The sequence below is a fragment of the Phyllostomus discolor genome, chromosome 12, assembly GCF_004126475.2.
Source record: "Phyllostomus discolor isolate MPI-MPIP mPhyDis1 chromosome 12, mPhyDis1.pri.v3, whole genome shotgun sequence".
In the NCBI taxonomy this organism is placed as follows: Eukaryota; Metazoa; Chordata; class Mammalia; order Chiroptera; family Phyllostomidae; genus Phyllostomus; species Phyllostomus discolor.
Window position 1 is genome coordinate 24,083,302 of NC_040914.2, and position 27,709 is coordinate 24,111,010.

The 27,709-nt window shown below is 54.8% G+C and overlaps 4 protein-coding genes across 7 annotated transcripts; 2 read left to right on the forward strand and 2 right to left on the reverse strand.

The window, feature by feature from the left end:
• Positions 1 to 1,062: 1,062 nt before the first annotated feature.
• OSCAR (osteoclast associated Ig-like receptor) lies at positions 1,063 to 7,057 on the reverse strand. 2 transcript variants are annotated; one of them, XM_036012642.1, is made up of 5 exons: positions 6,666 to 7,052; positions 5,898 to 5,930; positions 3,000 to 3,344; positions 2,267 to 2,548; positions 1,063 to 2,002 (listed from the first exon to the last, which is right to left on the reverse strand). In XM_036012642.1, the coding sequence occupies exons 1-5, from the start codon at positions 6,700 to 6,702 to the stop codon at positions 1,872 to 1,874; spliced, it is 828 nt and encodes a 275-aa protein (XP_035868535.1). In that variant the 5' UTR covers positions 6,703 to 7,052; the 3' UTR covers positions 1,063 to 1,871. The 2 variants fall into 2 exon arrangements, with proteins under 2 accessions (XP_035868535.1, XP_035868534.1); XM_036012641.1 differs by having other exon boundaries at positions 1,892 to 2,548; positions 6,666 to 7,057.
• A 367-nt stretch (positions 7,058 to 7,424) lies between these two features.
• NDUFA3 (NADH:ubiquinone oxidoreductase subunit A3) lies at positions 7,425 to 9,579 on the forward strand. Its single transcript, XM_028529968.2, has 4 exons — positions 7,425 to 7,532; positions 7,768 to 7,842; positions 9,141 to 9,218; positions 9,424 to 9,579. Exons 1-4 carry the CDS (start codon positions 7,523 to 7,525, stop codon positions 9,513 to 9,515), a joined length of 255 nt encoding a protein of 84 aa, XP_028385769.1. The 5' UTR covers positions 7,425 to 7,522; the 3' UTR covers positions 9,516 to 9,579.
• Positions 9,580 to 9,630: 51 nt separating this feature from the next.
• Positions 9,631 to 14,420, reverse strand: TFPT (TCF3 fusion partner). Of its 2 annotated transcripts, none has more exons than XM_036012643.1 (6): positions 13,710 to 13,930; positions 13,312 to 13,561; positions 12,131 to 12,201; positions 10,460 to 10,529; positions 10,155 to 10,373; positions 9,631 to 9,785 (listed from the first exon to the last, which is right to left on the reverse strand). In XM_036012643.1, the coding sequence occupies exons 2-6, from the start codon at positions 13,555 to 13,557 to the stop codon at positions 9,666 to 9,668; spliced, it is 726 nt and encodes a 241-aa protein (XP_035868536.1). In that variant the 5' UTR covers positions 13,558 to 13,561; positions 13,710 to 13,930; the 3' UTR covers positions 9,631 to 9,665. The 2 variants fall into 2 exon arrangements, with proteins under 2 accessions (XP_035868536.1, XP_028385427.1); XM_028529626.2 differs by lacking the exon at positions 13,710 to 13,930 and adding an exon at positions 13,971 to 14,420 and having other exon boundaries at positions 9,632 to 9,785.
• Positions 14,421 to 14,483: 63 nt separating this feature from the next.
• Positions 14,484 to 26,680, forward strand: PRPF31 (pre-mRNA processing factor 31). Of its 2 annotated transcripts, none has more exons than XM_028530182.2 (14): positions 14,484 to 14,564; positions 17,096 to 17,280; positions 17,374 to 17,434; positions 18,705 to 18,788; positions 19,313 to 19,410; positions 20,344 to 20,450; positions 21,219 to 21,388; positions 22,252 to 22,409; positions 23,491 to 23,580; positions 24,975 to 25,102; positions 25,189 to 25,261; positions 25,829 to 25,957; positions 26,046 to 26,144; positions 26,273 to 26,680. In XM_028530182.2, exons 2-14 carry the CDS (start codon positions 17,104 to 17,106, stop codon positions 26,396 to 26,398), a joined length of 1,500 nt encoding a protein of 499 aa, XP_028385983.1. In that variant the 5' UTR covers positions 14,484 to 14,564; positions 17,096 to 17,103; the 3' UTR covers positions 26,399 to 26,680. The 2 variants fall into 2 exon arrangements, with proteins under 2 accessions (XP_028385983.1, XP_028385984.1); XM_028530183.2 differs by having other exon boundaries at positions 14,526 to 14,670.
• The last annotated feature ends 1,029 nt before the right edge of the window (positions 26,681 to 27,709 follow it).

Sequence of the window (27,709 nt, forward strand, 5' to 3'; positions counted from 1 at the left end):
AGAAGGGGAAGGGGCAGGTCAAGAACACGGACAAAGACAGTGGGGGAGGGGGGATTGAATGTGGGAGGGGATGGTTAGGTCAGGGGGGAAAATTGGGACAACTGTAATTGAACAACAATAAAAAAAATAAAAGTGAAAGTGAGTGAGGAAACTCATGCCAGTAAAATCCAGAAGTCTTGATTCAACAAACTGGAAGAGGTTGTGGTGGTGTTTTGTTGGGGTTTTTAAAAGAGGAAGCCATGGGGAAGGGGGAGGGGGGAGGGGAGAGAAACCCAACAGTCTAACCTCACAGACTCTAACCTGACATTCCAGGTCAAACTCTTAGAGGGCTGTCATCACCATCACCAGGGAGGATTTGAAATAGGGTGTGAAATGCCTGGCAGACATAACTGGTGCAGAGACGTGGTCAGTGGTGGAAAGTGAAATTCCTACTAGGACTGCTAGTCACTCAATAAACATTCATTGAACGCCTGGTCTTGTGCTCATCACTGGGAAAGCCGCTATTTTTGATACATTGGATAGACATATACATGGATCAGTTAATGGATATCGAATACATAAGTCAATGGGCAAAGGGATTAAGGCATTGATTTGTTGATAAACGAAGAGGGGAGTGGATACCGGGTCATGGGAATGAATGCATGATGAGTGGTTGAACCAGTAGGTGAATGAATGAGCCAGTGAGTGAATAGATGGAGTCAAGTTGAAGTGCACATGCTTGGCAGCCCCAGCCAGGTCTGGTTCCGTCTGTATAACCTGGGTCCCTGCCTCTCCCTCGAGCTCCCACATGCACATGTGCCAGCGGGGACTGTCCTGGATGTGCTCCGCCAGGATCCCCCTGCGGCACTACGGGCAAACCCAGAAAGCCTCACTCCGAGTCTCTCCCCTCATCCCTTCATCGAGTCAGTGCACACCAGCGGCTAATGTGACGTCAGGATTCAGTTCTGCTGAAGGTCACACGTGAATGCCCTAATCTGGCACTCTGAGAGAAGTGAGTGTGGAGATAACATCATTGTCTACCATTTACTTGCATTATAAAATGCCCAATCTTTTTTTAATCTTCACCCAAGGATGTGTTTATTGATTTTAGAGAGAGAGGAAGGAAGAGAGAGAGAGAGAAACATCCATTGTTTGCCTCCCACACCGGGGGACAGAGTGCACAACCTAAGTATGCACCCTGACTGGGAATCCACTGGCAACCTTCCAACTAACTGAGCCACCAGGCCAGGGCTCTGCTAGGTCTGTCTTGGTTTTACCTTTGGTTTGAAGAGGTGTGAGGGGTTTCCTTGGTGACCAGGTGTGATGTCATGAGGACAATGATATCAATAAGTTGCTTACAAAGGTGAGCTGGAGCACGCGCAATGGAAAAAATAGGAGCACTTCCTTCGGGACCTGAGACTGACGGAACCATGTCACATAGGTGCTAATGTTTATTGAGCATTTACTATGGGTCAGTCACTGTTTGAAACGCTTTGCATGCCATGTCCACTTAACCCTACAAAAATCCTAATAAGTGGGTATTCACAACGCACCCGTTTTCCAGCTACTGCCAGGGAGGCTTGGGAAAGGTCGCCCACATGTCGCATGTGGGTGAGCAGCAGCCCTGGGATTCCAACCCAGAGCTTCCGGGCTCGGAAGCCTTAACCCCTGAGCGCACTTCCTCCAGATCCAGAGGTCCTGGGGAATTTACCCAGAGGAAGGGACAGCGCGGGACACAGGTGGTTACCACAATACTTAGGAAGCTCAGCCCAGCCAGGAGGAAGGGCTGCGGGGCTCTTGGAAGGGCCAGGCCCACCGGGGCCAACCTGCTTCTTCCCAGCCTCTCTGAGAAGTCGTCTCCGCCGTCTGGATCCAGTCCTCTAGTCTCAGGGTCAGACGCTAGCAGGGGCTCGACGCCAGCTGCGCCAGTCCCAAACGACCAGCGTGGCCAGGGAGAAGAGGACGAGGCCGGCCAGCCCGAGGCGGACTAGGTTGCCCCGGGTGTAGTCCAAGGAGCCTGACCCTGTGGAGCCAAAGGGGCCAGCGAGGCAGGCAGGCAGGCGGGCAGGCGGTCAGCATCTCTAGCCGAGGTCTTTTGCTCCGCCCTCCGGATCGCCGACCTCCAGGGTGAGTTGGGGACACAACTCGCTCCAAGTTGAGAGGAGTCGATGGGGAAAGTGGGGTGCAGGGGCGCAGGACCTTGGATTCTGGGTCTGAGAGGGGAAGGGTCTGGGGGCCCAGACTCCAGGGTCCAAGGGGTTGAGGGGCTGGGTTGGCGGCCCCTTACCGTCGAGGCTGATGACCAGCTGCTCGCTGCGCTCTGACAGCACGTAGGGCGCTGCCAGCGTGTGGTAGTAGCAGGTGTAGGTCCCCGGGGCGCGTGCACCGGGCAACTGGAAGTCGGCCCAGGGCTCAGTGGCCCGCAGGTACTGCAGCGGCGCCGCCTCGCCCACGCGGTACAGCACGAAGCTCATGTTGCGCACGCAGCCGGCGCAGCGCAGGCTCACGGTGTCACCTGGTGCCCCTGCCGGAGCGGGGAGCTCCACTAGCGACGGGCGCGGCAGCTGGTCTTTGAGCGACAAGAAGGGGACCAGCGTGGGCGCGGCCCTGCGCCTCCGTGTCCTCTCTCTCCCTCCCTGTGAGTCCCTTTTCCCCTCTGTGCCCATACCTAAAATTCTGTCTCTGTTTTCATCTCCCCGCCTCCAGAGTTTCACTCTCCCTGCATCTGAGAGGCTGTGTTCCTCGATTTTCTCTCCCTGTCTTTGTGTGGTTCTCCCAGGGTTCGCCAACCTCAGCCCCAATGACATTTTGGATAAATCTGCATCATTCTTTGTTGTATGGGGTGAAGGGCTGTCCTGAGCAGGGCACAAATGCCCCTGGTTGAGAGTCACCTCTGTCTGTCTCTCTTTCCCAATCTCTCTCTTTCCTTTGTGTTATTGTACAAGCCTGTCTCGGCCCCTCCTGCCCCTTCCTCATCCCACCCCTGTGTCTCTTCTCCTCCCCTGCCCCCAGACCCTCACCTGTCACCAGCAGTTCCAAGGCGTCGCTGGGTTGGGACCAGACGCCCAGCACCCATGGTAGACTGCTGTAGCGGCAATGGTAACTGCCCGCCTGGGCCTCGGTCACCTCCTCCAGGGAGAATTCCGCCATCTGCCTGAACAGCACTTCCTGGGACAGCACGGGGGTGGTCTGTCCAGACTTGAAGAGTACAAATCTCCGGGCGGGTTGGGGCGCCCGACACGTCAAGGTCACATTGACCCCGGGGCTCACAACTGCAGCAGGCTGAGCCCGCAGCCAGGGCTTGGGGTGTGAGGGTGGGGGCACTGAATAAATGGGCGTGCTGGGTCCTCGGGCTTCCTGGGTACCTGCAGACGTGAAGGGGAAGCTGGGGTGAGGGAAGAGTCACCTGCAACAATTGCTGTCCCTTTCTCAGCCTCAGTTCCCTGTTTGTGAAATAGGAAGGTGCTGGATGGACCCTCAGTGGACTTGTCAGAACTAGCTGCCAACCGCAGGGGCAAGGCATGAACTCCTGAGCTTTCCTACACAGTTTTTAGACCTGATGTCCCAGGAATCTGTGATTTTAAATTGCTCTCCAAAAGTTTTAACATATTTCAGTAGTTGCCAAACTTGCTATCTGTTTTGGGTGTGTGTGTTCGGGTCGGGGGGTGGAATGTTGGATTTCCACCTCACACCCTTTCCCAAAACAAGTCCCCAGCTAATAAAAGACCTACATGTATTTTTTAACAATAGAAGTATTATAAGGAAATATCTTTGTCTTAGGGATAGAGAAAGCTGTCTTATAATATAAACTAAAAATTCAGAAGGGACAAAGTTAGTAAATTTGACCCCTTCAACATTTTCAAGTCACACCTGAGAAAAAAACAAGTAAATGGCAATGCTGGCTGAAATGACTGACTTATAAATCACATACATTCAGAGCAAATCCAAGGGCCAACCCAGCTGGACTTTGGGTAGAACATATGACCAAGCAATTCACAGAAGAGGAAGTCCAATTGACCAGAACATGCTTGGAAGTGGTTGGAAGGATTACTCAACCTTTGTAGTAATCACTTAAGAAAAATTAAAACAACAGTAAGGTATTTTGACTATCAGATTGTCAAAATTAAAAGAATTATTAATATTTCATTTGCATGAAGATGTAGTAGACACTTAGGCTATACTTGACTGTGCCTTTCAAGAAGGCAGTTTGTCAGTTTCTATCAAGATACACAAAAGGCATGACCAACATCGCAATAATTTCATGGCTGCACCTAGATAAACACACTTATACATGCACAAAAAGTTCAGCCCAGCTCGTGTGGCTCAGTGTATTGAGTGAGTGCCAGCCTGCAAACCAAAAGGTCACTTCCAAGTTCAATTCCAAGTCAGGGCACATGCCTGAGTTGCAGGCCAGGTTCCCAGTTAGGCACATGCGAGAGGCAACCAATCTATGTTTCTCTCATACGTCAGTGTTTCTCTCCCTCCTGTCTCCCTCCCTTCCACTCTGTAAAATAAAAAATAAATAAATAAAATCTTTAAAAAAAAAAGTTCATAAATAGCCCTGGCTGGCATAGCTCAGTGGATTGAGCTTGGGCTGTGAACCAGGCATTGCAGGTTCGATTCCCAGTCTGGGCACATGCCTAGGTTGCAGGCCACAGCCCCCAGCAACCACACATTGATGTCTCTCTCTTTCTCTCTCTCTCTCCCCCCTTCCCCTCCCTCTCTAAAAATAAATAAATAAAATCTTTTTTTTAATTTAAATTATTTTATTGTTCAATTACACTTTTTTGTATTTTCTAAATAAATAAAATCTTAAAAAAAGATTCTTTAAAAAAGTTCATAAATAAACTGAAAAATAAATAAATAAATAAATAAAATATAAATAAGTAAAATAAAAAAATAAATAAAATCTTTTTTTAAAAAAAGTTCATACAGAAACACTAAATATACAAAAAAAAAAAGGAGGGGGCAAACAAATTAGAATCCAGCCATACAATGGCAAATGCTAGACAGCAGTTTAAAAGGAAAAAAAAAAGGTAGAGCTAGCTAAATGACATGGAACTATCTCCTAGAGAGATTGTAAATTGGAAAATATAAGACTCAAAAAGAAGAAGAACATGCAGAACAGTGTGAGTCATGAAATAGCGATTTTGCCTTGGCAAGGAAACCAAGAAGTATATAAATACATATATGTGTTTGAATGCTTGGAAATTTTTGTAAGGATTCAGAAAAGTTAAGGAAGAGATGAAGCAGGGGAAGAGAGAGGCTGTTATATGTCCTTCAGTAGTGATTGAATTTTTAAAACTATGAATACATATTAGTTTTATCACTTGAACATAGTAATTTAAAATAAATTGATAACTTAGGTACTAGTGGGTCACTAGGTGGTTCTTATTTGAAGTTGGAATGTAGTGGGAGGAGGAGGAGGTTTGAGAGAAAGAGGTGATTTCACTATCAGAAAATCTGGAACAAAAAAACCCCAGGTCTATTCAGGATGGGGGACCCTACTTTCCAAATGAGGGAATAATTAGCATTGCCAGATATCCTATCTCTGGGCTCTGTGCTATGTCAAATTCTGAGCCCAGAGTTTTACACATGTGATTTTATTAAATCCTCACAACAGCCCATTTCACACAGAAGGAGACTGAGTCTTCACATGCAGTGGCTTGTTCAAGGTCATAAATGAATAAGATGGTGAAAGTGGGGTTCCTGTTTAGGTCTCTTTAGCTCCAGAGTTCATGGTCTTCACTACCTACCTATACTGGTCACTAAAGGGAGTGAGGACAGACAGAAATAAAGGAGGGGGAGAGGGAAATAAGGAAATCTAGAATGTGATTGTGGGCACCAAAAATAAAATTGGAGTAGTTAGAAAAGGGGTGTCAGCAACATGCAGGGGAATGGATGCGGGGTGTACTCACCCGTCCAAGTGATGCCTGGGTGACACAGGGGCCCTGTAGAAGGTTGAGGGGGCTTGGTCTTGTCAAAGCCCTAGGTTGCTCCCAGTCCCACATCATTGGCAACCCCAGGAATCTAAGTCCCCAGGCCCTCTTTCCTCCAGGAAACAGGAATCTTGGTCACACTTCCTCTTTTCTTGGTAGCCATAAATCTGGACTCCCAATCCCCACCTACTTAGGAAGCCAGAAGTCTGGACCCAGGACCCTGTTGCCTCTGTACTTTGGATGTCAGGCCTTTGGGCTCCACCCTTTCCAGGAGATGGTAATCTGAGAGCCCACAGTTTCTCCTCCCTGGGTTCAGGAGTCTGGGTTCCAGCTCCCTCCCTTCCCAGGGACCCAGGTACCCTGGCTTCCATCTCCCCACCCACATCAGAATCTGGGAATTTATACTCCCTGTCTGCAAGAGTTCAGGTCTGTAGCCCTCTCCTGCCTCAAGAGCTGGAGAACTCTGCCCCCAACTTTCTCTTCTTCCAGGAACCCAGGGATTCAGGGCGCCTGTGTCCTCTTGCTTTAAGACTCAGAGGACTGGGCCCCTGTCCTGTCCCATCATTCTAGTCTGGAGTTCCCGAAAGCTCAGCTAATGATGCCTACTCACCCTGCACCCTCAGGGAGACTCAGCAGTCCTGCCCTTTGCTCGCACCCCGCCCCCTCTAGGTTTCTGGGACCCCAGAGTCTGTCTCTCTGAACTCCAGCCCAGCCAGGGACCCAAAGAGAGGGCGTGCGGTGGCTCACAGAAGGTCAGCAGCTGCAGGATCAGCACCAGGGCCATGGTGGGCAGGTCTGGCTCAGAGTGAAGCGGCAGCCAGTACTTAGCCGTGCTCTCTCAACTTCCAGGAAGTGAGGCAACATCAGAAAGTCGGAGTCAGAGGTTTGTTCAGGGAGGGAGCAAGAGGGGGGGGGGGGGGGCCTGGAGGACTGTGTCACAGCCCCATGGTGCTGTGGGAAAAGTTGGGGTTGGGGCAGTCATAACCCGTTGTGTTCATTAATTAAACTTTAAAAACACTTGGCAGGTGTTATGTACTAGACCCCGCTGCGCGATTCTGGGGAACACAAAGGAGTCAGATCTCATTACTGCCCTGCAGCAGTTCCCAGTCTGGTGGAAGGACAGATGCGGAGCAAGTCAGTTTTAAAAATAAGTGATGTGCGCTACAATGGAGGTCCCATAGGACACTGTGAGAATCCACAGACGACGAGAGTTAGGGCTTCAGGGCGAGCTGAGACCTCAAATAATAGCTCCGTCATTCGTCCGCTCCCAGCCTCCGTTTTCCCATCTGTAAAATGGGCTTTCATAAGTAAACTACGAAATGAAGACCATTGCATTCCTCCTTAAATGAGTTGTAGCAGGCATGGGCAGTAGAAGTTACTCGTCTAGAGCGATTTCTAGGCAGAGGGAACAGAGGGCGGCAGCAAGTATGCGGAGGCAAGCTTGCACTAAAAACAAGAACTTGGCCTTCTGTCCTGCCACCGCCCAGAACATCGGTTCTGCGCTAGTGCGCAAGCGCGGACTCAGCGGAGCCTCCGGCGCCGGGACCACAATTCCCAGGGTGCCCCGCGCCGTTGCCGCCGAAGCCTCTGCCGCCGAGACCAAGATGGCCGGGAGTAAGTTCGGGCACCAGCTGAGCGTGGGGCCGGGGAGAACCCGGGCAGTGCGGGGCTAGGGAGCAGCGGTACTCCCGTGGAGGCGGCAGGGTTGGGGTCGGAGGGGGACGCCGAGATCACGAGAGGGCTCCTGCAGGGCGCTGGTGGAGGAGCTCTCCAGAGGGTTAGAGGTCACCAGGGGCATTCCCAGCTGGAATGACCCTCCCCCCCCCCCCCCCCCCCCCCGCCTCCCCAGGACTCGCCGCCTTCCTCAAGAATGCGTGGGCCAAGGAGCCGGTGCTGGTCGCGTCCTTCACTATCGGGGGCCTCGGTGCGTGAGCGCGAACGTACATATCACCCTAACCAGCGTCCCATCTTTACCTTCCCCACCCGCCCCAGAGTTCCCGTTCCCCCCCCCCTCCCCGCCCCGCCGCTGGCATTCCATCCTTCCCCCCTCCAAGACCCCCTGGCCGCTCTCTACGTTCTGTGTCAACACCCCCACGACGTCCCCTGCCCTACCCCATCCCTGATACTATGACCCCTTCACCGGTCCCATTCTTCCCCACCCCAAGAGGTCCCTATTGCCCCTCTGGGAGAGGATCCCAACCCTGGCTGTGCATTAAAAGCACCTAAGCGATAAATAACAATAATAATGAATGTCCGCATCCTTCCCACTTTCACCATCCGATCTCCCAGTGGCTAATGTGCGACCTGACCGAGAGCCTTTGCTTTAGGGCAGGGTTACTCATGAACGTGCATTGGGGTACTTGGTTGTGTGTGTGTGTGTGGGGGGGGGTGCTTGTTAAAATGCAGGCCCTGATTCAGCAGGGCAGGGTGGGGCCTGGGATACTGCATTTCTCACAAGTCCCCAGGTCTCGTGAACGCCATTGGTCTGCAGGTAATTGGGTAAGGCTCTTAGGAGACAGTTGGCTCATGGGCCACCTTGGCCACGGAGCCCTTGAAATGCTAAGTGTTACACCCAATGCAAAGTATACACTGGACTTCAAAGATTTAATATGACAAAAAGTGTGTAAAATGTCTCCATTTTTCTCATGGTGTGTTGAAACGATGTTTTGGATATACCAGCTTAAATGCATTTAAAAAATTAACTGGCATGTTTTAACTGTAATGTGGCAATTAGGAAATGTAGTTACATATGTGGCTCTTATATTTGTCAGTGCTGGCCTAGAATGTTCCTTTATATGCCCTGCCCGGCCCCTCAGGACTCCTGGCTCCCACCCTAGAGGGACTGTTCTTATACAAGCCCTCTTTCTCAGTTTGTTCACGATTCCCCTAGAACATGCCCAAGGACACTCCCCCACCGCAGAGTGCTCAGTGACCACCTCTACACCCCCATGCACTGGTTCCATAACTACCCCCCACTTCCCTCTTCGGTGCCTTGTAGGTTCCACATATGTTTTTGGCTCCCAGGCCTACCTCCTATATATACTTTTCTGATAAATGGGGATCCTGAGGTGCCAAGGGGCATTGCAAGGCAGAGGGACCTGGAGGTGCTATGCCTCCTGCTTCCCTCCCCCCATCCCCATGCACTCAGCCTCCAGAGTTCAGCTTCTGCTCCATCCCCTTCCAGAGCCACCTTCCCTGGGCCTCACCTCTGTCTCTCCACAGCTATAATTCTGCCCATCTTCAGCCCCTATACCAAATATGCCATCATGATCAACGAGGCCACACCCTACAGCTACCCAGGTGAGTGGGGATTGGATCAACCTCTGGTTTTTCCAAGTCTCTAGGTCTGTCTGTCTCCTTGATATTCTCTGCATCTCTGATCCTTACTCCCCTGTCTTTCTTCCTGGAGTTCCAATTCCCTCTTAGAATATAAAACAACAGACCAGCCTTTTTCAGGGCCCCTGGAGATCTGCTGGTCTCAGGGGCCCATCCTCCTGTCCTGCAGTGCCCGTCCGAGATGATGGGAACATGCCCGACGTGCCCAGCCACCCCCAGGACCCCCAGGGCCCAAGCCTGGAGTGGCTGAAGAAACTGTGAACACCTCCATTGACTGGAAGGACATCCCCTCCCCTGTGGTCCCCAATAAAAATGTGAAAACCGATCCCAGAATCGAGAGAGTGTGTGGTTATAGATGGGAGCAGCAGACAGTGGCCAAGGAGAGCATGGAGTCAGTTTATTGGGAGGGGATCAGTCAAAGGGAGGGCTGGCTAGGGTGGGGTAGGGCAGCAGTTTGTCTGGCCCCCGGGAAACCCAACTTGAGTCCAGGGCCTCATCTGCTTCAAAGCTGAAGTCTTCCTCGACCTTTATCTGGGGGAGAGAAAAGGGAGGTGTGAGTAGGCCTGGGGTCTGGAGAGGACCCTTCAGCCCCACCATTCCTGCTCTCCCAGGCCCAACAGCCTCCTCTGTGCACCCCAGAGAGTCTCAGTGTTCCTGGGTCCACGTGGTCTCCAGGTTCTCCAGCCTCCCATCCCTCCCCCTCCTCCCCACAGCCTCCTCCAGGTCTTCCTCCTCTCCCCAAGCCTTCCTGGCGTTTTCCAGCTCTTCCCTTTCCCCATATAACCTTAGCCCTGCCACCCTGCTTCATGTCCTCTCTCCAATTCTCCCAGCCGGACACCTGCTGTGTTGCCCACAGCCCTGATCCCTCCTTGTCTGGCCCCCAGACTCTAGGCCTCCCACCTGCACAGGGGCCAGTTCTGGAGTCAGTGGGACTCCTGTTCGGCGTCCTTCCCGGGGTGCTCGCCGCCTCTTTCGCCCACTGGGCCCCTCACCAGGGGCCGGGCTGCTGGGTTCTGGGGGTGCTGGTGTCCTTCTGGGTGGAGACAGCCCCTCTTTCTCTGGAGGCTCATTCTCAGCATTGCCTGGGGTGGGGGCATCTGTGCCCTGGCTGCCCTCGTCCTGGTGAGGAGACAGGAGGCAGGTGAAGACTGCCGTGGACTCCCGGCTCAGCCGGGCCCCGGAGACCCCGCAGACCCCGCACTCACCTCCAGCATGATGGTGAACTGACTGGCACGGTAGTCATCGCCGTACGAGTCCAGCACTCTCATGAGGAACCTGCGCCAGGGAGAAGCCACCAGAGGACACCTTCATTTCCTGGCTGTTGGGGAAAGGGATACCCAGTGGCCCAGCTCCGGCTCCCTCGAAAGCTGAGGGTCCTTGACCTAGAAGGTTGGAGCTCCAGAGTCCGAGAGACCTGGGTACCATGCACCTGACCAGTCCATGGGACTTGGGGCGCAGTGAGGTGACCTCCGCACCTCAGTTTTCTGCTTTGTCTTTGGGAGATAACAACCCCAACTGGGGGCACTGCTGTGAGAGGGGTCCCACAACCAGATGTGGTCTGTAACCTAAAGACTGGTGGGATGCTGGCTTAGCCAACCTTCAAGGGTAAGTTATTTTCATTAATAACAAAAAGACCAGAGAGAGGAGTGTGTAGAATACCTCCTACCGACTCTGCCTTCTCCTTTCCCTGTTCCTCTTCTCAACCCTTTTGGGGTTTCTTTGCTGCTTTTTTTTTTTTTTTAAGCTCTAATGACTAAATGCTATCTGTGAGCCAGCAAATCATAATAGGTCAGAAAGTACGAAAGAGGAGGGATGGCACCTGATTGGAACTTGAGGAGGACAATGGGGAGGCCTCACTGGGAAGGGGAGAGAGTGGCAGAAGAATGTTTCTGGGGGCAGGAACAGCAAGTGCAAAGGTCCTGAGGTGGGCAGGGAGGCCTCTGGGAAGGGCCATCTGATTGCAGCCTGGTTGGCTGTAGGAAGGATGTCAGGTAGGACCCCTGCAAGGTTTTGAGCAGTGCAGTGACTTGGCCTGTCTTACCTTTTATTGTTTTGCTTTAGAAAAAAAAGCACTTATTTTAAAAAATTGTGGTAGTATACAAAGTTTCCCAATTTACCATTTTTAAGGGCACAGTACAGTGATGTTAGGTAACACACTGTCGTGCAACCATCAGCGTAGTTCGTCTCTGGAACTCTCTTGACCTTTCCAGAGTGAACCTCTGTCCACAGTTGAACAAGAGCGCCCCAGTCCCCCACCCCCAGCAACCACCATTCCCCTCTCTGTCTCTGGTTTGATGACTCACCATGGAACCCTTCAGGATAAGGCCGATTCTCCCCACTGTGTCCCGAACGGGGACACAGGGTGGCAGGGGCAGCATCAGATTTGGGTCAGGCTGGCCCCAGAGCTCACACCCGCCCTGGTCCCGGTGATCCTAGGCGGGAGGCTCAGAGTCGAGCTCACAGAGTGAGCTCCTGTTTACTCCTCAGCAGCCTTGCAGGTTTGGCATGACTTTGTTGTCACCCGTGGTTGTCAGGAAATGGAGGCTCTGAGAGGAGGTGTCGCTCGCTCAGCGTCACACAGCAACACAGTGCTGGAAACTTGAGTCTGAGACTTTCAGGCTAGGGCCCCTTCATTTGCTTCATTCACCACTCAGTGGGCACGCACCCACTTCCCCCAGGCCCAGGCCAGCTCTGTCCTGCAAGATCCAATCCCACTCCTGGTCCTTAGGCCCTCTTACCCCTCCAGCCTCGCCTCTTCCTGGCCCCAGGTGGCCAGCCAGGCAGACAGGGAAGGTGGAGAAATGAGGAGAAGCACGTGGAAACAAGGTTTCCATGCAAGAGGCATGCAGGCCAGGGCAGGCACACAAAGGGATTACCTCCGCTCCTGCTGCAGTCTCCGAGTTATCCTCTGCACCTGATGGAGCCTGTTCAGGACCCGCTCGTTCACCTGCGGGGAGGTGGGAGCGCACAGGTCAGTGGGCCTCCAATTGACAGAGGGCGACTGGAGTCCCTGCTGTGACCAGGGAGCCGGCCCAAAGGTCGTCTTTGGACCCTAAGGGGCTGTACCTCCCGCACCTGCTCCTTCACCTATTCATGCCGGCCCTGTTCCTCTCCCTTCCCCTCCCCTCCCCTGACACTGGCCTCCACGCTGCTCCTGCAACCCCCTGCACACCCCCCTATCCTGGGGGCTTCACACATGCTCTTCCTGAGGTAAATGAGGTCATTATGGTGGGCCCCAATCCAGTAACTATGGTGGGCATCCTTACAAGAAGGGGGACGTGGGACACAGACCGTGCACAGCCACGAGAAAATGAAGGCAGAGGGCCAGGGCACACCAAAGACTGCCAGCGGACCACCAGACCCCAGGAGCAAGTTATGGAGCAGTTCTCCCTCACAGCCTCAGGGGACCAACCCTAACCTCGACTTCCAGCCTCCAGAACAGAGAAGCAGTGCATTTCTGTTACGTAGCCACCTAGTTTGCAGTGCTTGGTCACAGCAAACCAACACAACTAAATTCAGAGTCTTTCCGACAGCCATCCCTCCCATTTGACACCTTTCTCTAGCCTCCCCATCACTGAAAAAAAAAAATCTAAACCTCAAGCCATGCTGTTAGTTGTTTGTGGGCCTGCCCACTGCTCCATCCTTATTCTCACTACAGAGCTAATGCAGTGATTCAACGGAGAGAACCTGAGTCTGGGGCAGGGGCTGTGAGGATGGAGGGGAAAAGGACCCAGAGAGATTCAATGATAGAGAGGAGGGACGACTGATGCCAGGGGTATGAGAGACCTGAGGAGCTGGAGCTTTGACCTGTGATCGGTGGGGAGCAGGAGAGGCAGCCATGAGGCATCAGCGAGCTGGTCTGGGTTGTCAGGGAAGCTCCTAGAGAAGAGAGCACTCCAGGTACCTTGCACAGTGCCAGATGTATAACAAGTGGGTAATCAATGAATAATGAAAGATTCATCCTGCTGGGCAAGTAAGGCTGTGCATGTGAACAGAAACTGGGAAGGGGTGGTAACTTAGACCAGGGGAGCCCGACACGGGATCCACACTCACCTACCTGCTCGATCTCCCGGCAGCGCCGACCTAGCGCCTGGTACTTCCTGCGATTGAGTTCCCGCTGGCGCCGTTGCTGGCCCCGAGCTGCCTCTTCCTCTTCATCTCGCTCCTGGAGGCTCGAGTTGCCCAGACCCCCAGACACGAATTCTACTTCTGTCTCAAGCTCACTCTCCAGAATGTGACCACCAAACAGCGGAGGCAGCGCCAGCTCCGAGCCTGGCGGCGCTGAGAACTCTTCAAAGCCCATGGTCCTGTAGAGTCAGGGGGCTCAGGGACTTTGAACCTCCGGTCCCCCAACCCTCCTCCCTCAGACCCAGAAGTCCAGGCCCCCAGTCCTTCCTTTCCAGGACCCACAATTCAGGCCCCGACACCCTCCTCCCAGGATCTGGAAGTTCAGACCCCAGACTCTTTCTTCTGAGGATCCAGGGAAGATCGAGACCCAAATCCCTCACTGAAACCCAGGAGTCCAGGTCTCTAGTCTCTAGAACGCCAGCCTCCTCCCCCAGGATGCTCAAGCACAGACCCCAGTCCCTAAGAGTTCTAACCCAAAGCCGTTGCAGGAACTACAATCCCCATCAGCCCTCGGAGTAAAGCGCTTACGGCTGCATTCTACAGGCGCAGTGTCTTTTGGGATTGGCAATTTTCCTCAAAGCCACTTACCCTTCTCTCTGCTCCAGCTCCATCTCGCCCTTGCTCTCGCCGCCCCAGGACTCAGAACTTCCAACCTCTCAAACCTCTAGGTTAAGTTGTTCGCAAAACTACTAGTCCCATCTGGCTTCACAGACAAGCTTCCAGGACTCAGCCGCTAGGCCTCCTGGGAGTTGTAGTTCCTGATTTCCGGCTTTCCTCCCTAACCACCCACCCATCCGACCTCGAGTCCCGGCTGAAAGGCCTGGCTCACTCGTCCAACCCTGCCACCAGTCGTCTGGGCTGCCTCCGTCTTTATTCTCGTCTTGACGCCGTGTCGTCCGACCACGGCGATTCTCCGCTTAGGTGGCTCAGTCCTCGAAGGGGGCCGTGAGCCGGCGATGTCCCTCGCCTCGCCTCGCCTCGCCTCTTGCTCACCCCCTTCTCCGCTTAGCTGCTGGTGCTAATAAAGTTGTTGTTCCAAACGCAGTCCGGAAGGACGCGGGGCGGGGACCAATCACAACGTAGCTTTGCCTTGGCCACGGTGCGAGGGCGAAACGTCATCAGTAAGCGTCGACTGCTGTTGGAGGCTAAATTCCTAGACACGGAGGTGCGGGGAAGGAGGTGGTGAGTGTGGTGCGGCTGAGGCCAGGACAGGAGGCTAGCTTCCTGTGTCTGAGGATTGGACCGGAGCGAGGACAAAGGCGGTCTTTACTAGATTGACCACACCAAGGTCTCCTGTGCTCCCACAACGTTAGGACTCGGGGGGGGGGGGGGGCGGGAGTTTATGGCAGAAGCCAAAATGTCCCTTGCCTTCGTAGAACGCTTCATTTGGGGGACTGGTGATCGAGTAATGACTTAATCCCAAGTGTGGGAGGCACCATAGGGTGCCCCCAGGACGTGCGGGCCGTGTCACCAAGAGTGGGGTGTGTGGGTCAGGGAACTGGAATATAAGAGGAGAACTGGAGGCTGAGCCCGTAAAAAGTGAGGGGAAAGGGTTGGTAAGCGAAGGAAGTGTGGCGAGGACTCATGGGCAAGGGGGATGGTGGCGGAGGTTGGCTGAAATCAAACGACGTCCTTGTACCTACGCCGTGCCAGGTGCTGCCCAGGGCACTGCGGCTAGTGAACAATGAATAAAACGGCCCCTGTCGCCAAGGAAACTGTAGCTAAGTGGGGAAGACGAGCGTTAAACAAAATGATAGAAATTTAGAGAATCCTAAGTGTTGAGGCAAACAAACTAAGGAGCTCATAGATACCTAATAGCGGGATGGGATCTGGGGGGGGGGGGGGTGTCACAGAAGACTGACCTATGTCGCAAGACATTTATGCTCCTACCAGAGGGACGCAAAAATAATACAGTCAGAGGCCCAAAAAAGAGACTATAATGTGGTGGGTGTACAGATTAAATAAAATTGTTTATTCGTTTACCAAATATTTCTTGAATGCCTACTCAGTGCTAGACGGTGGGGATATAGCAGTGAGCAGACAGGCATGGTCCCTATGTTTGCTTACGGTTTTCCCTGCGGGGAGGGGCAGAGAAAAGAGGATATGAAGAGACACCTGAGTCTTGTATAGGGGGAGGGGGCTATGTTCTCTACAGAAAGGAAGATTTCCTCTTACGGAAAGTGAGTGAGGGGAATTGGGGAAGACGTGTGAGGTTATAAATAGGCATTTAAGAGGAAAGGCTGTGTCTTCTAAAGAGAAGCAAGTGTAAAGGAAATGTGGTATGTAATGGAGAGAGCAGGATAAAAGGAGAGACTAATCTCGTAGACACACCTGGACATCCCTGGGGTTTTAAACTGGCAGCTCAAGGCCCACCTCTGTCCTGATTTTGCCTGTTTGGTGTGGCCTGTGCCATGGTGGTGGTGGTTTTTAATTTTTATTTTTATTTCTACCTAAATCATCTGTTTAAATGATAAGAAAGAGATGTTTTAAACTGGGAGGTTCCACATAAAAATTTTGAGTTTCTTGCTTCTCTTGAAAAAAATCCGAAGACCTGGCAGCACGCAGCCTGTGTTTCCACTGGTGTGTCTGAAGCTGAGCATTGGCTGTGCCTGTACATCAGGCATGAGTTCTCTGGTTCTCCAGGCCCCACTCCTCCCTATTGCCCAACCCCCAGGCTGCCCCACTCACTGGCCACCCACTTAGCCTCTGAGCACTGGAGTTTGCAGCCTCTGTTTTCATACGTTAGAGGAGGGTGGTGCAGAAGGGGAAGACATGAGGGAGGGGGATGGATTTATGGAGAGAGGAAAGGGACAGGAAGAGAAAAGGATTGCTTTAAAAACAAAACAAAAGCAGCCCTCGCCAAGTAGCTCAGTTGGTTGGAGCATCAGCCTGTGCACCGAAAGACTGCGAGTTCAGTCTCTGGTCAGGGCCCTGGGAGGGTTGTGGGTTTGATCCCTGGTTGTGGTGTGTATGAGAGACAGCTGATCGGTGTTTCTCTTTCACTTGTCTTTCTCTCTCTTCCCTTCTTCTCTCTCTAAAATCAGTAAAAATGTGCTGTCAGGGGAGGGAAAGGAAAAAGCAGCAGGGAGGACAGAGTGGTGGGGATTGTACTGTGTAGAGTAAGTAGTGCTTCCCAACTTTTCCTCTATGGGACTCACAGGAAAGACTAATATTTGTACAGCACTGAGGCTGTTGAGGAGGCTGCCTGTTGCCAGAGGTGACCATCCTGGGCATTCTAGACATATGAGGCCTGTCTGGTTGCCCCGAAGGCTGAGAAGATCAGTATGTTAGGAAATCTGCCACCCAGTCGGGGTCCGACAACTGGCGGGAGGAGGAGGGGAGCTCTGTCATAGGAAAAAAAATGAGAGTTTGCATCTTATTATGGGAAGGATATATTTTTTAAGCCTTAGCAAGGTGGTGGCGTGCAGGTTGTGCTGTGTGTTGTCAGTGAGGTGAGTAAGAGGGTAGGTGGTGTGAGCTGTGGCTGGAGATTATCTGGGTTCCAGAAGGTTGTCCATGGATTAATTTAGTAGGTGTTTATTGAGCACTTACTACATGCCAGGCACAAATAGAGGCTGGAGTACAGCACAAGTGAAAACTCCTGTCCTTGTGGAAACTATGCTAGTGGGATTGATGAGGATGGACCAGGGCCTCTGGGGACAGGGGGAAGCCCCTCCCGGTAATGAGGGGGAACCCTGCTCTCCCCCCGACAGGCCTCAGAATGTCTCTGGCAGACGAGCTGCTGGCTGACCTCGAGGAGGCGGCGGAAGAAGAGGAAGGAGGAAGCTATGGGGAGGAAGAAGAGGAGCCAGCGATTGAGGATGTGCAGGAGGAGACACAGCTGGATCTTTCTGGGGATTCGGTCAAGAGCATCGCCAAGCTGTGGGACAGCAAGATGGTGAGCAGGCTGCAAATGGAAGCTGTGGAGGGGTGAGGTGCTCAATGGCTTTTCCCAAACTGTCCTGGATTCTGACTCTCCTCTCCACCGCAGTTTGCTGAGATCATGATGAAGATTGAGGAGTATATCAGCAAGCAAGCCAAGGCTTCAGAAGGTACCTTCCCTGCTGACTCAACCTTTCCCGCCCACTTAGTCTCCTGCCAGGCCCCTGGGCCCCTTTTGCTACTTGCGGTTGTGGAAGTTGGGTCTGTCTCTCTGTCGGCCTTTTCCAGAGCTGCCTCCTTCTCTTCCATCCCAACCCAGTCCCCTTCTCTCCTGAAAAGATACTGCAGTTTAAAGCTGACATTTCTAAAGTTCTTGCTGTGTGCTGAGTGCTCACCAGTTGCCAAGGCCGGCTGTCAGGGTTTCTAAGGGGGTCACGTGACCAGTTACAGGCGTTTTTGCCATGTGTCCTGTTTACTTCACATCGTATATTTTATTTGCTTTTTTTTTTTTTTTAACATGCAACTTAATTTAAAGAATTTCTTTTCAGTTACAGGTAACGTAACATTATATTAGCTCCAGGTGTACAGCATAATGATTAGACATTATATAACTTATGAAGTGATTCCCCCTGATACTTCCAGCACCCACCTAGCACCACACATGTTTATTACAATGTCATTGACTGTATTTCCTGTGCTGTACTTTACATTCCTGTGACTGTTTGGTAACTACCAGTTTATACACCTTTATGCCTTCACCTTCTTAACCCAGCCACTCAACCCCCATTTCCCATTTTCTTTAAATCAATGTACTTTTCTCATTAAATTTATATTAGAAGGGAAATTATGCTACTGCGAGTAGAAAGCTGGTCTAATTTGGTAAACAGGACGTGACCTTAAACATATGCGATGACTGAAGTATCACTGAAAATCTCTTCGCCCAACTTTGGGGAATGCTGGTCTATCCCGACCAGCTCTCCAAGGGCGATCCTGTTCCACCCAGTTCTTCCCGTTGGGACGGGGCTCTCTGGAATTCGGTGGCCTTGGGAAGCTGTGGAGGCTGTGGGACACTGGGGTAGTATCCTCAGAGCAGAGTTTCAGGGAGATTCACGTTTTCTTCTCTGTAAAGTTTTCCTTTGGCACCTCGGGGCCGGGCCTGTGGGTGCTGGGCACCCAGAGGAGTCAGTCAAGGTCAGACAGGCCAGGTACAAGACAGCTGCTGGTGGGCAGTGCCTGCTGCGGCTGGGGACACTCTGGAGCCACAGGAGGGCCAGCTGACCCCGCCTGAGGGGTCAGGGAAGAACCAACACCCGGACTGGACGTTGAAGCATGAATGCACACGCTGGGCCAGCAGCTGGGGAATGTGTGTCCAGGGAAAGAGCTGCATGTGCAGAGCCTCGGGCATGGGGTAGCCCACCAGCCTGTTTCTCACCCTCACAGTGATGGGACCAGTGGAGGCAGCCCCTGAATACAGGGTCATTGTGGACGCCAACAACCTGACCGTGGAGATTGAGAATGAGCTGAGTGAGTGTGGGAGGGACAGACAGAACCCCAGGCTGGCTTTTCCCAGGGTCCTGCCTCTGAGCCCCTCCGGTTAGCAGGAATCCAGGGTCTGCTGCCGAGACAGGGGCTTAAGTAAGAAGGAAGTGTGTTTTCCTCCCCCATGTAAGTCCGAGTGAGCAGTCCAGGCCGTTACAGCTTCTGGTGCCCATCCTCTTTTTGTCTTGTTGATCTGCTGTGGTACAGAGTGACTGCCTACTTCCACCCATCACCTCCACATCCCCACCAGCAAAACGGGGGAGGGAAGAGGGCACAGCTCTCTTTAAGGGGTGACCTGGGAGTTGCACATGTCACTTGGAGACCAGAACATGTTTTGGCTTGCCCGGCAGTGAGGGAGCCAGAAACGTGGTCTTTATCCTGGTATCCTTACGCCCAGGTAAAGCTCAGGGGTTCAGCTACTAAAGGAAGAAGGGGGCATGGGCGTGGGGGACAGCCAACAGAGTCTGCCTGTCCCCTCATCAGATGCCTCCTGTCCCTGCCCACCCCAGACATCATCCATAAGTTCATCCGGGACAAGTACTCGAAGCGCTTCCCTGAACTGGAGTCACTGGTGCCCAATGCCCTGGATTACATCCGCACGGTCAAGGTGAGTGGGAGGGGTGGGGGCCGGGGTAGAACCGAGGCCTCCCGACAGCCTCTAGTGTGAAGGGGAGGCAGGTCCCTCCCCCTCCCTCGGACCCCGGGTTGGGAAAGGCTCCCTCGGGCAGCTGTGGCCTGAGGTAAGTGAGCACAGGAGGCAGGTGAGTGGGCTGCAGTGTGCGCTGTTGGAGGCCCCGCTGCCTCCCTCGACCTCTGCGGTCTGGAGAGGGTGACAGGTAGCCTGGCTGCTGCCAGCTGCCCGGTGTGTGAGAGGTGAAGCCTGGAAAGCACATTCTTACGACTCCTCCTCCCCACTCCCTAGGGTCTCCTGAGAGGGGCAGGGTGAGGCCCAGGCAGCAGGGGAGGGCGGTGGGGGGTATCCCACTCCCACTGTGGTGGGCAGAGCAGGCAGTGTTGAGCTCTGACAAGGTGGCCGCCCTGCAGAGAGCTCGGGGGGCGGGGGGGGGAGAAGTGAGTGTTCAGTGTCCAGACCCCAAGCGGGTAGTAGGCCCTGATGGGTTCAGGGAACAAGGGATTGGAAGCATGAAGGCAAAGGTGATGAGGTCAGATCACATCTGACCTCTCAGCCCCGGGAGGGAAGGTTGGGTGCCAGTGAAGGCAGGGACCCCAGAGAGGAGGCTCCACGTGCACCCAGAGGTGAGGGTGGTGGCCAGGGACGTCTGTGCAGGGAGGCAGTGATAGGTCAGATTTGCATTGAGTTGACCGAGCTGCGGGTCCTCTCTGGTGGCCAGTGGCACTGTTTCCAGATCGGCCAGTGCAGGGCAGATGGTGCGGTGCTGACACTCAGAGCCGGTAGGGGCAGGAGAGGCACCCTGCGGCAGACCCCACCCCTCTGGCCTCCCCAGCGGGGGAGCGGAGCAGCGGGTCTGGAGCCTCCCCATGTCCCCGTGCTGCCCCTCCACTACCTCCTCGCCCGCAGGAGCTGGGCAACAGCCTGGACAAGTGCAAGAACAACGAGAACCTGCAGCAGATTCTGACCAATGCCACCATCATGGTCGTCAGTGTTACCGCCTCCACCACCCAGGGGTGCGTTCCTCGGGGTGGGGTAGGGGGGTGGGGAGGGGAGGTGCCGCAGACCTGCCGACAGCAGGCGGCAACCTGGGGGTCCTGGCGGCACGGGTGTCAGTCTCACGAGGACAGTTCATTTCAGTTCTGCACGTGTTTCACAGGTGGCACCTGCCAGTCAGGCACCAAGCTGGGCTTGGGGGTCCCCACTGCGTGAGGAGCCAGCCTCCCCCGCCCTGCAGGAGCCTATAGTAGAGGGGTGAGGCAGAGGGTGAGCCAGAATCAGGAGTGAAGGTGGGGTTGTTGCAGCTCTCTCATTGGCATCTGCTCCGTGCCTGAGAGAAGGAGCCATGTTTAAACCCTGAGCTGAGTCCTGTGGGGTGGAGACCTCCCTCGGGGTGTCATCCTGTTCTGTGAACAAAGGTTGGCACATTTCCCCACCTGGTCACGGAATTTAGTAACCAGGACGTGGCTCCGTCCTCTCAGAGCTGTCTGGGAGGAAGAAGGTACCCACACAGGTCAAAGGCCAAAGGCCAAGTGTCAGGCACAGAGGAGGAGTGCCTACCCAGCCTGGATCTAGTGGCTTCCTGGAGGAGGTGGTGATGCAGCCTCTGGCAGGGGCTGAGTTCTGAGGCAGCACACACCTGCATGTGCACACGCGTATGCACACGTACAGACACATGTACACACAGTGGAGGGGGCAGGGGGCATCCCACTGCGGTCAGGCAGGAAACCCAGGAAGGGCTGGTCCATCCCAGCCACATCTCCGGCCTCCCCACCCTGCACCAGGCAGCAGCTGTCGGAGGAGGAGCTGGAACGGCTGGAGGAAGCCTGTGACATGGCCCTGGAGCTGAATGCCTCCAAGCACCGCATTTATGAGTACGTGGAGTCCCGCATGTCCTTCATCGCACCCAACCTCTCTATCATCATTGGGGCGTCCACAGCCGCCAAGATCATGGGTGAGCTCAGGGCTAGGAGAGGGGCCTCAGTGTCCTCTGCAAGATGGGGACATTGGTCCTGACAGTGTGTTCGCCAGTTTCCTATGGCTGCTACAACAAATGACCACAAGCTGAGCTCCTTAACCAACATGGTCTGTCACCTCATGGTTCTAGACAGCGGGTCCATTGGGGCCTCCCTGGGCTAAGGTCAAGGTGCAGGCAGGGCCGAGTCCCTGTGTGGAGGGTCTGGGGAGGGTCTGGCCCTTTGTAGCTTCTAGGGGCGCCTGCGTGCTCACGTCTCCGCCTTTCTCTTAAGCCTGGGTTCTCTGGGAAAATCTGCAAAGTCCCTTTGACCGTGAAAGGCACCAGGGTCTCAGGTTCTGGAGACTGTGATGATCATCTCTGGGGCCGCTCTGCTCCACACGGGTTAGTGCGCTGTGTGGGAGGTCCAGTTTAGGGAATTGTTCGGCTGATGACACAGTTTCCCTACTCTAGGCACCGGCCCAGCTCATAGCAGGCCCCATCACTGGTAGAGGAGTTTCCCCACTTATAGCTCTCTTCCCTCCCTGCACCCGCACACCAGCCCATGGGAACCCCCAGCACTGCACATCTGGGCCCTGTGGCCGGCATTCTCCCAGGCGGGCTGTGCTGCTTTGCAGACTCCAGGGTCAGGTTCCTGCTGGGCCGCTTGCTCGCTGTGCACCGTTAGGCCAGTTGCTTCACCCCTCTGAGCCTTCTCCGCATCGCCCCTCTGAAATGAGACAGGCCCTCCCTGGCAGGGCCCCCACAGATCCAACCAGAAACTCAGTAAACGAGTGGACACAGGTGAGCTGGCAGACAAGTGCCCCTGCTGCTTCTCACCTCCCCCACCCCTCCCGCTGCAGGGGTGGCTGGCGGCCTGACCAACCTCTCCAAGATGCCTGCCTGCAACATCATGCTGCTGGGGGCCCAACGCAAGACACTGTCCGGCTTCTCGTCCACCTCCGTGCTGCCCCACACCGGCTACATCTACCACAGCGATATCGTGCAGTCCCTGCCCCCGGTGAGCCCCCTGCTGTGCCTGAAGGGAAGGGCCCTGTCAGCCTGAGCATGTGGCCATCAGCGGACCACAGTGGTCGGGAACCTGGGGGACAGGGTCACATGGGGTGTGAGGACAGGGACACTGGAGCAAGTGCACTGGGGCTGGGGTTCCGGCAGTGTCACTCACCATTAGGTGTCCTCGGACAAGAGGCCTGAGCCGTGTGCTTCAGTCTTTCCATCTGTGAGATGGGGACAACAGAGCCTGCTTCACGGCCATGATGAAGACTCAACCAGGTCAGGCCTCACACCTGGCAAGTGATATAAGTGTAACCTTGTGAGTCTGAGGGTCCCCCAAGCCATCCTCATGCTCAGTGACCCACACGGAGGACTCACAGAACTGGCCAGAGCTGACCCTGAGGGGAGAAGCTCAAGGGGCAGGAGTACCCACTGTGGTGCTCCCGGGCATCCTGCCCGTGGTCAGCACACATTTCCTTCCTGCCCGGCCGGGCCTCAGTGTCCAGGGTCTTTACTGGGACTCGGTTACACAGGGTGGCTGATCCTCATCTCCAGCTTGACTGATTCCCTGGGACCCAAAGACCCCCCCCCCAATCACAGGGTTACTGTCTGGCCAGGGCCAGACGCCTTAGGGGCAGGCTGGCTTTTCATTGCACGCGTTGCTGCTGCTACCTTCGTTATTTTTATGATCACTGTTATCTGAGACTTGTGGGGCCAGGTTTTACATGTACCACCTTGGTGTTCCCCAAAACATGGGCCACCTTTTCTTTCGTGGCACCCAACACGGTCTTCAGTGATAACCGTGCATATGTTCTGCTTTAATCGTAACAAGTTTATTTTTTGGTGTTTGATGATTTTCCACCTGTAGCAATACAGGTAAGTTGTCTCTGCAAGCCAGAGTAATTTTTTTAAAAGCAGGTTGAGAGAAAACACATTACTTTGTTACTGTGGCTGTTGTTACAGTGACGGATGGCATGAGGGTGGGATGCTGACAGGCAGAGATTGGACCGTGGTGGCTGGCGTTGCGGGAGTCCAGGGGTCTCACTGAACCCTCACCTTGACTTGGCCTCAGTTTCCCCTTCTTCCAGGATCTCCGGCGGAAAGCAGCCCGCCTGGTGGCCGCCAAGTGCACGCTCGCTGCCCGTGTGGACAGTTTCCACGAGAGCACAGAGGGCAAGGTGAGGGGTGGATGTGGCTCTGGCCCATCCAGGGAGGGTGATCAACCTGTCAGAGGTCACTGTCCCCTCCCCCCAGTTTCCTGTCATGCTGCTCTTAACAGGTGACCACAGACATAGTGGTTTAATGCAATACAGGGTTAATGTCTTAGAGTCCTGTAGGTCAGAGTCCAAGATGGGCTTCGCTGGGTTAAAGTCAAGGTGTCGGCAGAAGTCACTTGTTCTGGGGGCTCCAGGGGAGGGTTGGTTCCTGTACCCTCTCCCACTTCTAGAGGCCTCCCATGTCCCTGGTCACATGGCCCTCCCTCCGTCCTCAGAGCCACAGTGCAGCACCTCCCATCCCCGCCTCTGCTCCTGCCAGCTCACCCACTCTGCCCCTGAAGGATCCGTGACATTGGGCCCCTCCCCTCCCCTCCCCACCTCAGGACCTCACCCTGACCACATCCACGAAGTCCCTTTTGTTATGTCATGTGACATTCAGGGACTGGAGATTCGGATGCAGGCCCCTTTGGAGGTGGCGGGGGGGGGGGTGCATTTTTTTTTTACCTGCTGTACTGGGATCTTTTGCCCTGCCACCTCGAGTCACCATGCAGTGACCATTCAGTTAACCCCTGTTCAAGGCAGTCTTGTTCCCTGTGAGGAGAGACGTTTTCACTCCATCTCTCTCCTACTCTCTTCCTCCCCCACCCCTGCGCTGCTCTGGAGGCTGGGGGTGAGGGTAAGCAGCACAGACCCAAAAAAGCCCTGCCTCAGTGGCATTCTCACGCTAACTGGTGGGTGGGGGGCAGCACAGGGAGGGGAGACAGCAGGTAAATCTGTAGTGTGTCCAGTGGTGCCCAGTCAGTGCTGGGGGGTGATGTGGAGGGCACTGGGTGGCCAGGGAGGTGGGCCTCCAGGAGTTGAGCGTTTCACAGAGACCTGTGTGAAGTGAGTGCGCCACTCGAGAATCTTGTGGGTACCAGAGGGACAGTTGCTGCAAAGGCCCTGAGGCTGGAGCACAGCCAGGCTGGGAGAGGAGGCTGGCAGGCTGGGGAAGGCCATGGGCTGTGTTTCTTGGGAGCTCAGCTTCTGTGGACGTGCTGAGAAGGGGCCGATTTGGGGTCTTTCCTGAGGAAGAGCCTGGAGGACTTGTAGGGTGAGGGAAACATGGAGTGGAGGCTGACCAATTTCTGGGCGTGCCCCACTTGCTGACCTGCAGAGAGAGCGGGTGGGAGGTGGGGCCGGCAGGAGTTCTCGGGTGCTGCTCACGTCAGAGTGTTGAGGAGACCGTTGTCTGTGGGCACAGCGTTCAGGGGCCAGTCTGGGGGTCTCCGGCTCGTAGGTAGAGCTGAGCCCTAGAGAGCCAATAGTGACTGAGCTGGCGAAGCAGCTGCATCTCCTCCCCGTACCCTTCTCAGGTGGGCTACGAACTCAAGGACGAGATCGAGCGGAAGTTCGACAAGTGGCAGGAGCCACCCCCTGTGAAGCAGGTGAAGCCACTGCCTGCGCCCCTTGATGGGCAGCGCAAGAAGCGAGGAGGCCGCAGGTGGGGCGCAGGGGATGGCCAGGTGGGGCAGGGCGGAAGGGAGGGGCTCGCCCTGTCCCAGCTGACTCCCCCTGCCCTGTGCTCAGGTACCGGAAGATGAAGGAGCGGCTGGGGCTGACTGAGATCCGGAAGCAGGCCAACCGCATGAGCTTCGGAGAGGTGGGATCCTGGGGCCCCCTCCCCACCCACCCTGCCCTGTCCCCTGCTGTGTTTCTGTTTGCCCTGTGGCCCCGGCCTCCCTCAGATCTGGGACACCCAGCCTCCTACCTGGTTCCCCCACCCCAGTTTCTCAGCACTTCATCTACCCAGCCGCAGAGGGATCTTACACAACCCTCAGCTCCACCTCCTTGTCCCAAGGCTCTCCATCGACCTAGGCTCCTGGTCCGGGAACTGCAGGCCTCCCTGGCTAGCCCCTTTCTGTTCCCCCTCCCACATCCTGCCTTATACCTGCCAGTACTTCTGTCTCATCATCCAGGCCTCCTCCTGGACCCACAGAAACCACACACACACATACACAGGCCCTCTCACCTGTCAGCTTGGGGATCAGTAATAGGACCCAGCTACTGGACGGACCTCCAATGTCACCTGGGGCCTCAGCAAGGCTCACTGCACTCAGGCCGCAGTAGGTGCCTGAATGGGTACCTGCAGGAGTGGCTGGTCAGGTGGACACCTGGGCTTCTAGCCGATCGAGGGGTAATTAATTCCAGGACACCCCCCCTCCCCCAGATTGAGGAAGACGCCTACCAGGAGGACCTGGGCTTCAGCCTGGGCCACCTGGGCAAGTCGGGCAGTGGGCGTGTGCGGCAGACGCAGGTGAATGAGGCCACTAAAGCCAGGATCTCTAAGACGCTCCAGGTATGGCTGGGCCTGGTTGGGAGGGGTGAGGCAGGCGTGGCTGCAGAGCCCATGTTGTCACAGCCGGGACCTGCCCTCCCCTCCACAGCGGACCCTGCAGAAGCAGAGTGTGGTGTATGGCGGGAAGTCCACCATCCGCGACCGCTCCTCAGGGACTGCCTCCAGCGTGGCCTTCACCCCACTCCAGGTACCTGGGAAGCCCCTTCCCCTCCCTGGGTTTGGCTGCTTTGCCTATTCACACAGGGCTGTGGGAGAGGGTTGTCAGGAACCAGGCCACCTGCCCACCCCGTTGGTCTGTCTCCCTTGCCTACCCAGGGCCTGGAGATTGTGAATCCACAGGCAGCAGAGAAGAAAGTCGCCGAGGCCAACCAGAAGTATTTCTCCAGCATGGCTGAGTTCCTCAAGGTCAAGAGTGAGAAGAATGGCATCATGTCCACCTGAGGGGCCACCCTGGGTGGCCAGCCACTGCAGGGTCACAGGCCCTGTGCATCTGAAGAGGTCCAGGGTCAGGGCTGGGAGGCTCCAGCAGGGAGAGCCGTCCCGCCATCAGCTGGTGCCAGAACTAGAACTGTCCAAGGAGGCACAGAGGCCCCCAGCACCGAGATCACCACCCCATTCACGGGCAGAGCCCGTCTTTACCATGTCTCTTCTTTTTTTATTTTAATGAGGAAAGGAGATAACTTTTGGGAAAAGCATGATTAAAAACACATTGTCAGGATCTGTCCCAGGGGAGTGATTGTTTGTCGAGCAGCTGGGCGACTGCAGGAGTCCGAGCTGCCTGGCTGGGGAGACAGAGCTTGGGCTTGGTCACCACAGGGTACCAGGAAGAGGAGCACCCTCTCCGTCTCCACACCCCTCGGGGAACCTCAGGTGTTGTACACCCAAACAGCGTATCTACCGAAAGCCCCAACTGTCTGTGTAGGCCGGCCTGAGTGGCCGCAGCATCGTGGGCGACTGGCCTCCCCTTTCTGTGCTCTCGTACCACAAGGTGCCTGGGAGGCAGCCAGCACTGGGCTGGCTCTGGCCCCATGACTGGGCACTGTTGTGCACATCCAGTGTTTGCTGGGAGCTGCCCCCCTGCTGTGCCAAGCTCTACTCACCAGGTACATGCGAGGGGCCCCCAGTCTTCCTTGGGACCCAGGGAAGGTCTCCTCCACTTGGGTTGAAAGGGGCAGGCTGAGGGGGCTCCTGGGCTACAGACAGGCGGGGAAATGGCTTGGGCAGTCCAGGCAGGGTCCTGAGACCTCGCTTACCCTGCAGGGGCTCATTCAGGGGTAGTGCTGCCCACAGCCCTGTCCACTCTGCCCTGAGCCAGGCTTCACAGTGGCACCGAGGAGCAGGCCAGGTCCCTCACCTGCGATGTCCATGCTCCTCCTCATTACTGTCAGCAAGGAAGAAATTGTCCTCGACCCTCAGTGTCCTTTCTGGTGGTCCAACAGACACAAGAGATTAGCAAGAAAAAATCACCAAGTTTAATACATTATCTCTTAATATCTCTTGTTATGGGCACAAACCCTAATTCAAATTTCTCTAGACAATTAAGGGGAGGGGGCAGAAATTTCTCTTGAGCCTGCAGGGTCTGGGTTGATACAATCGAGGCACATCTTGGGTGGCTCATTTTGAACCCCTACGTTACCCAGGAGGCGAATTCACGGGCAGGAATCAGCCCTGTGGAAGGTGGCATCTCCTCTCTGGCCAGTTCCAAATGTCTCAAGTGCAGCCTTCTCCCTGGTTCTCTCAGGTTTCTGGGTC

Coding starts and splice junctions, on each gene's coding strand:
- OSCAR (XM_036012641.1), bottom strand. CDS start 6,702: ATGGCCCTGGTGCTGATCCTGCAGCTGCTGACCTTCT. Junction 5,931..6,665: donor CCTGCAGCTGCTGACCTTCT/GTGAGCCACCGC, acceptor AACCTTCTACAG/GGCCCCTGTGTCACCCAGGC. Junction 3,345..5,897: donor CCCAGGCATCACTTGGACGG/GTGAGTACACCC, acceptor TCACGTCTGCAG/GTACCCAGGAAGCCCGAGGA.
- NDUFA3 (XM_028529968.2), top strand. Junction 7,843..9,140: donor CTTCACTATCGGGGGCCTCG/GTGCGTGAGCGC, acceptor GTCTCTCCACAG/CTATAATTCTGCCCATCTTC. Junction 9,219..9,423: donor CACACCCTACAGCTACCCAG/GTGAGTGGGGAT, acceptor CCTGTCCTGCAG/TGCCCGTCCGAGATGATGGG.
- TFPT (XM_028529626.2), bottom strand. CDS start 13,993: ATGGAGCTGGAGCAGAGAGAAGG. Junction 10,530..12,130: donor AGACTGCAGCAGGAGCGGAG/GTAATCCCTTTG, acceptor TCCCTGGCGCAG/GTTCCTCATGAGAGTGCTGG. Junction 9,786..10,154: donor CAGAACTGGCCCCTGTGCAG/GTGGGAGGCCTA, acceptor TCTCTCCCCCAG/ATAAAGGTCGAGGAAGACTT.
- PRPF31 (XM_028530182.2), top strand. CDS start 17,104: ATGTCTCTGGCAGACGAGCTGCTGGCTGACCTCGAGGAGGCGGCGGAA. Junction 21,389..22,251: donor CACAGCCGCCAAGATCATGG/GTGAGCTCAGGG, acceptor CTCCCGCTGCAG/GGGTGGCTGGCGGCCTGACC. Junction 23,581..24,974: donor ACGAGAGCACAGAGGGCAAG/GTGAGGGGTGGA, acceptor TACCCTTCTCAG/GTGGGCTACGAACTCAAGGA.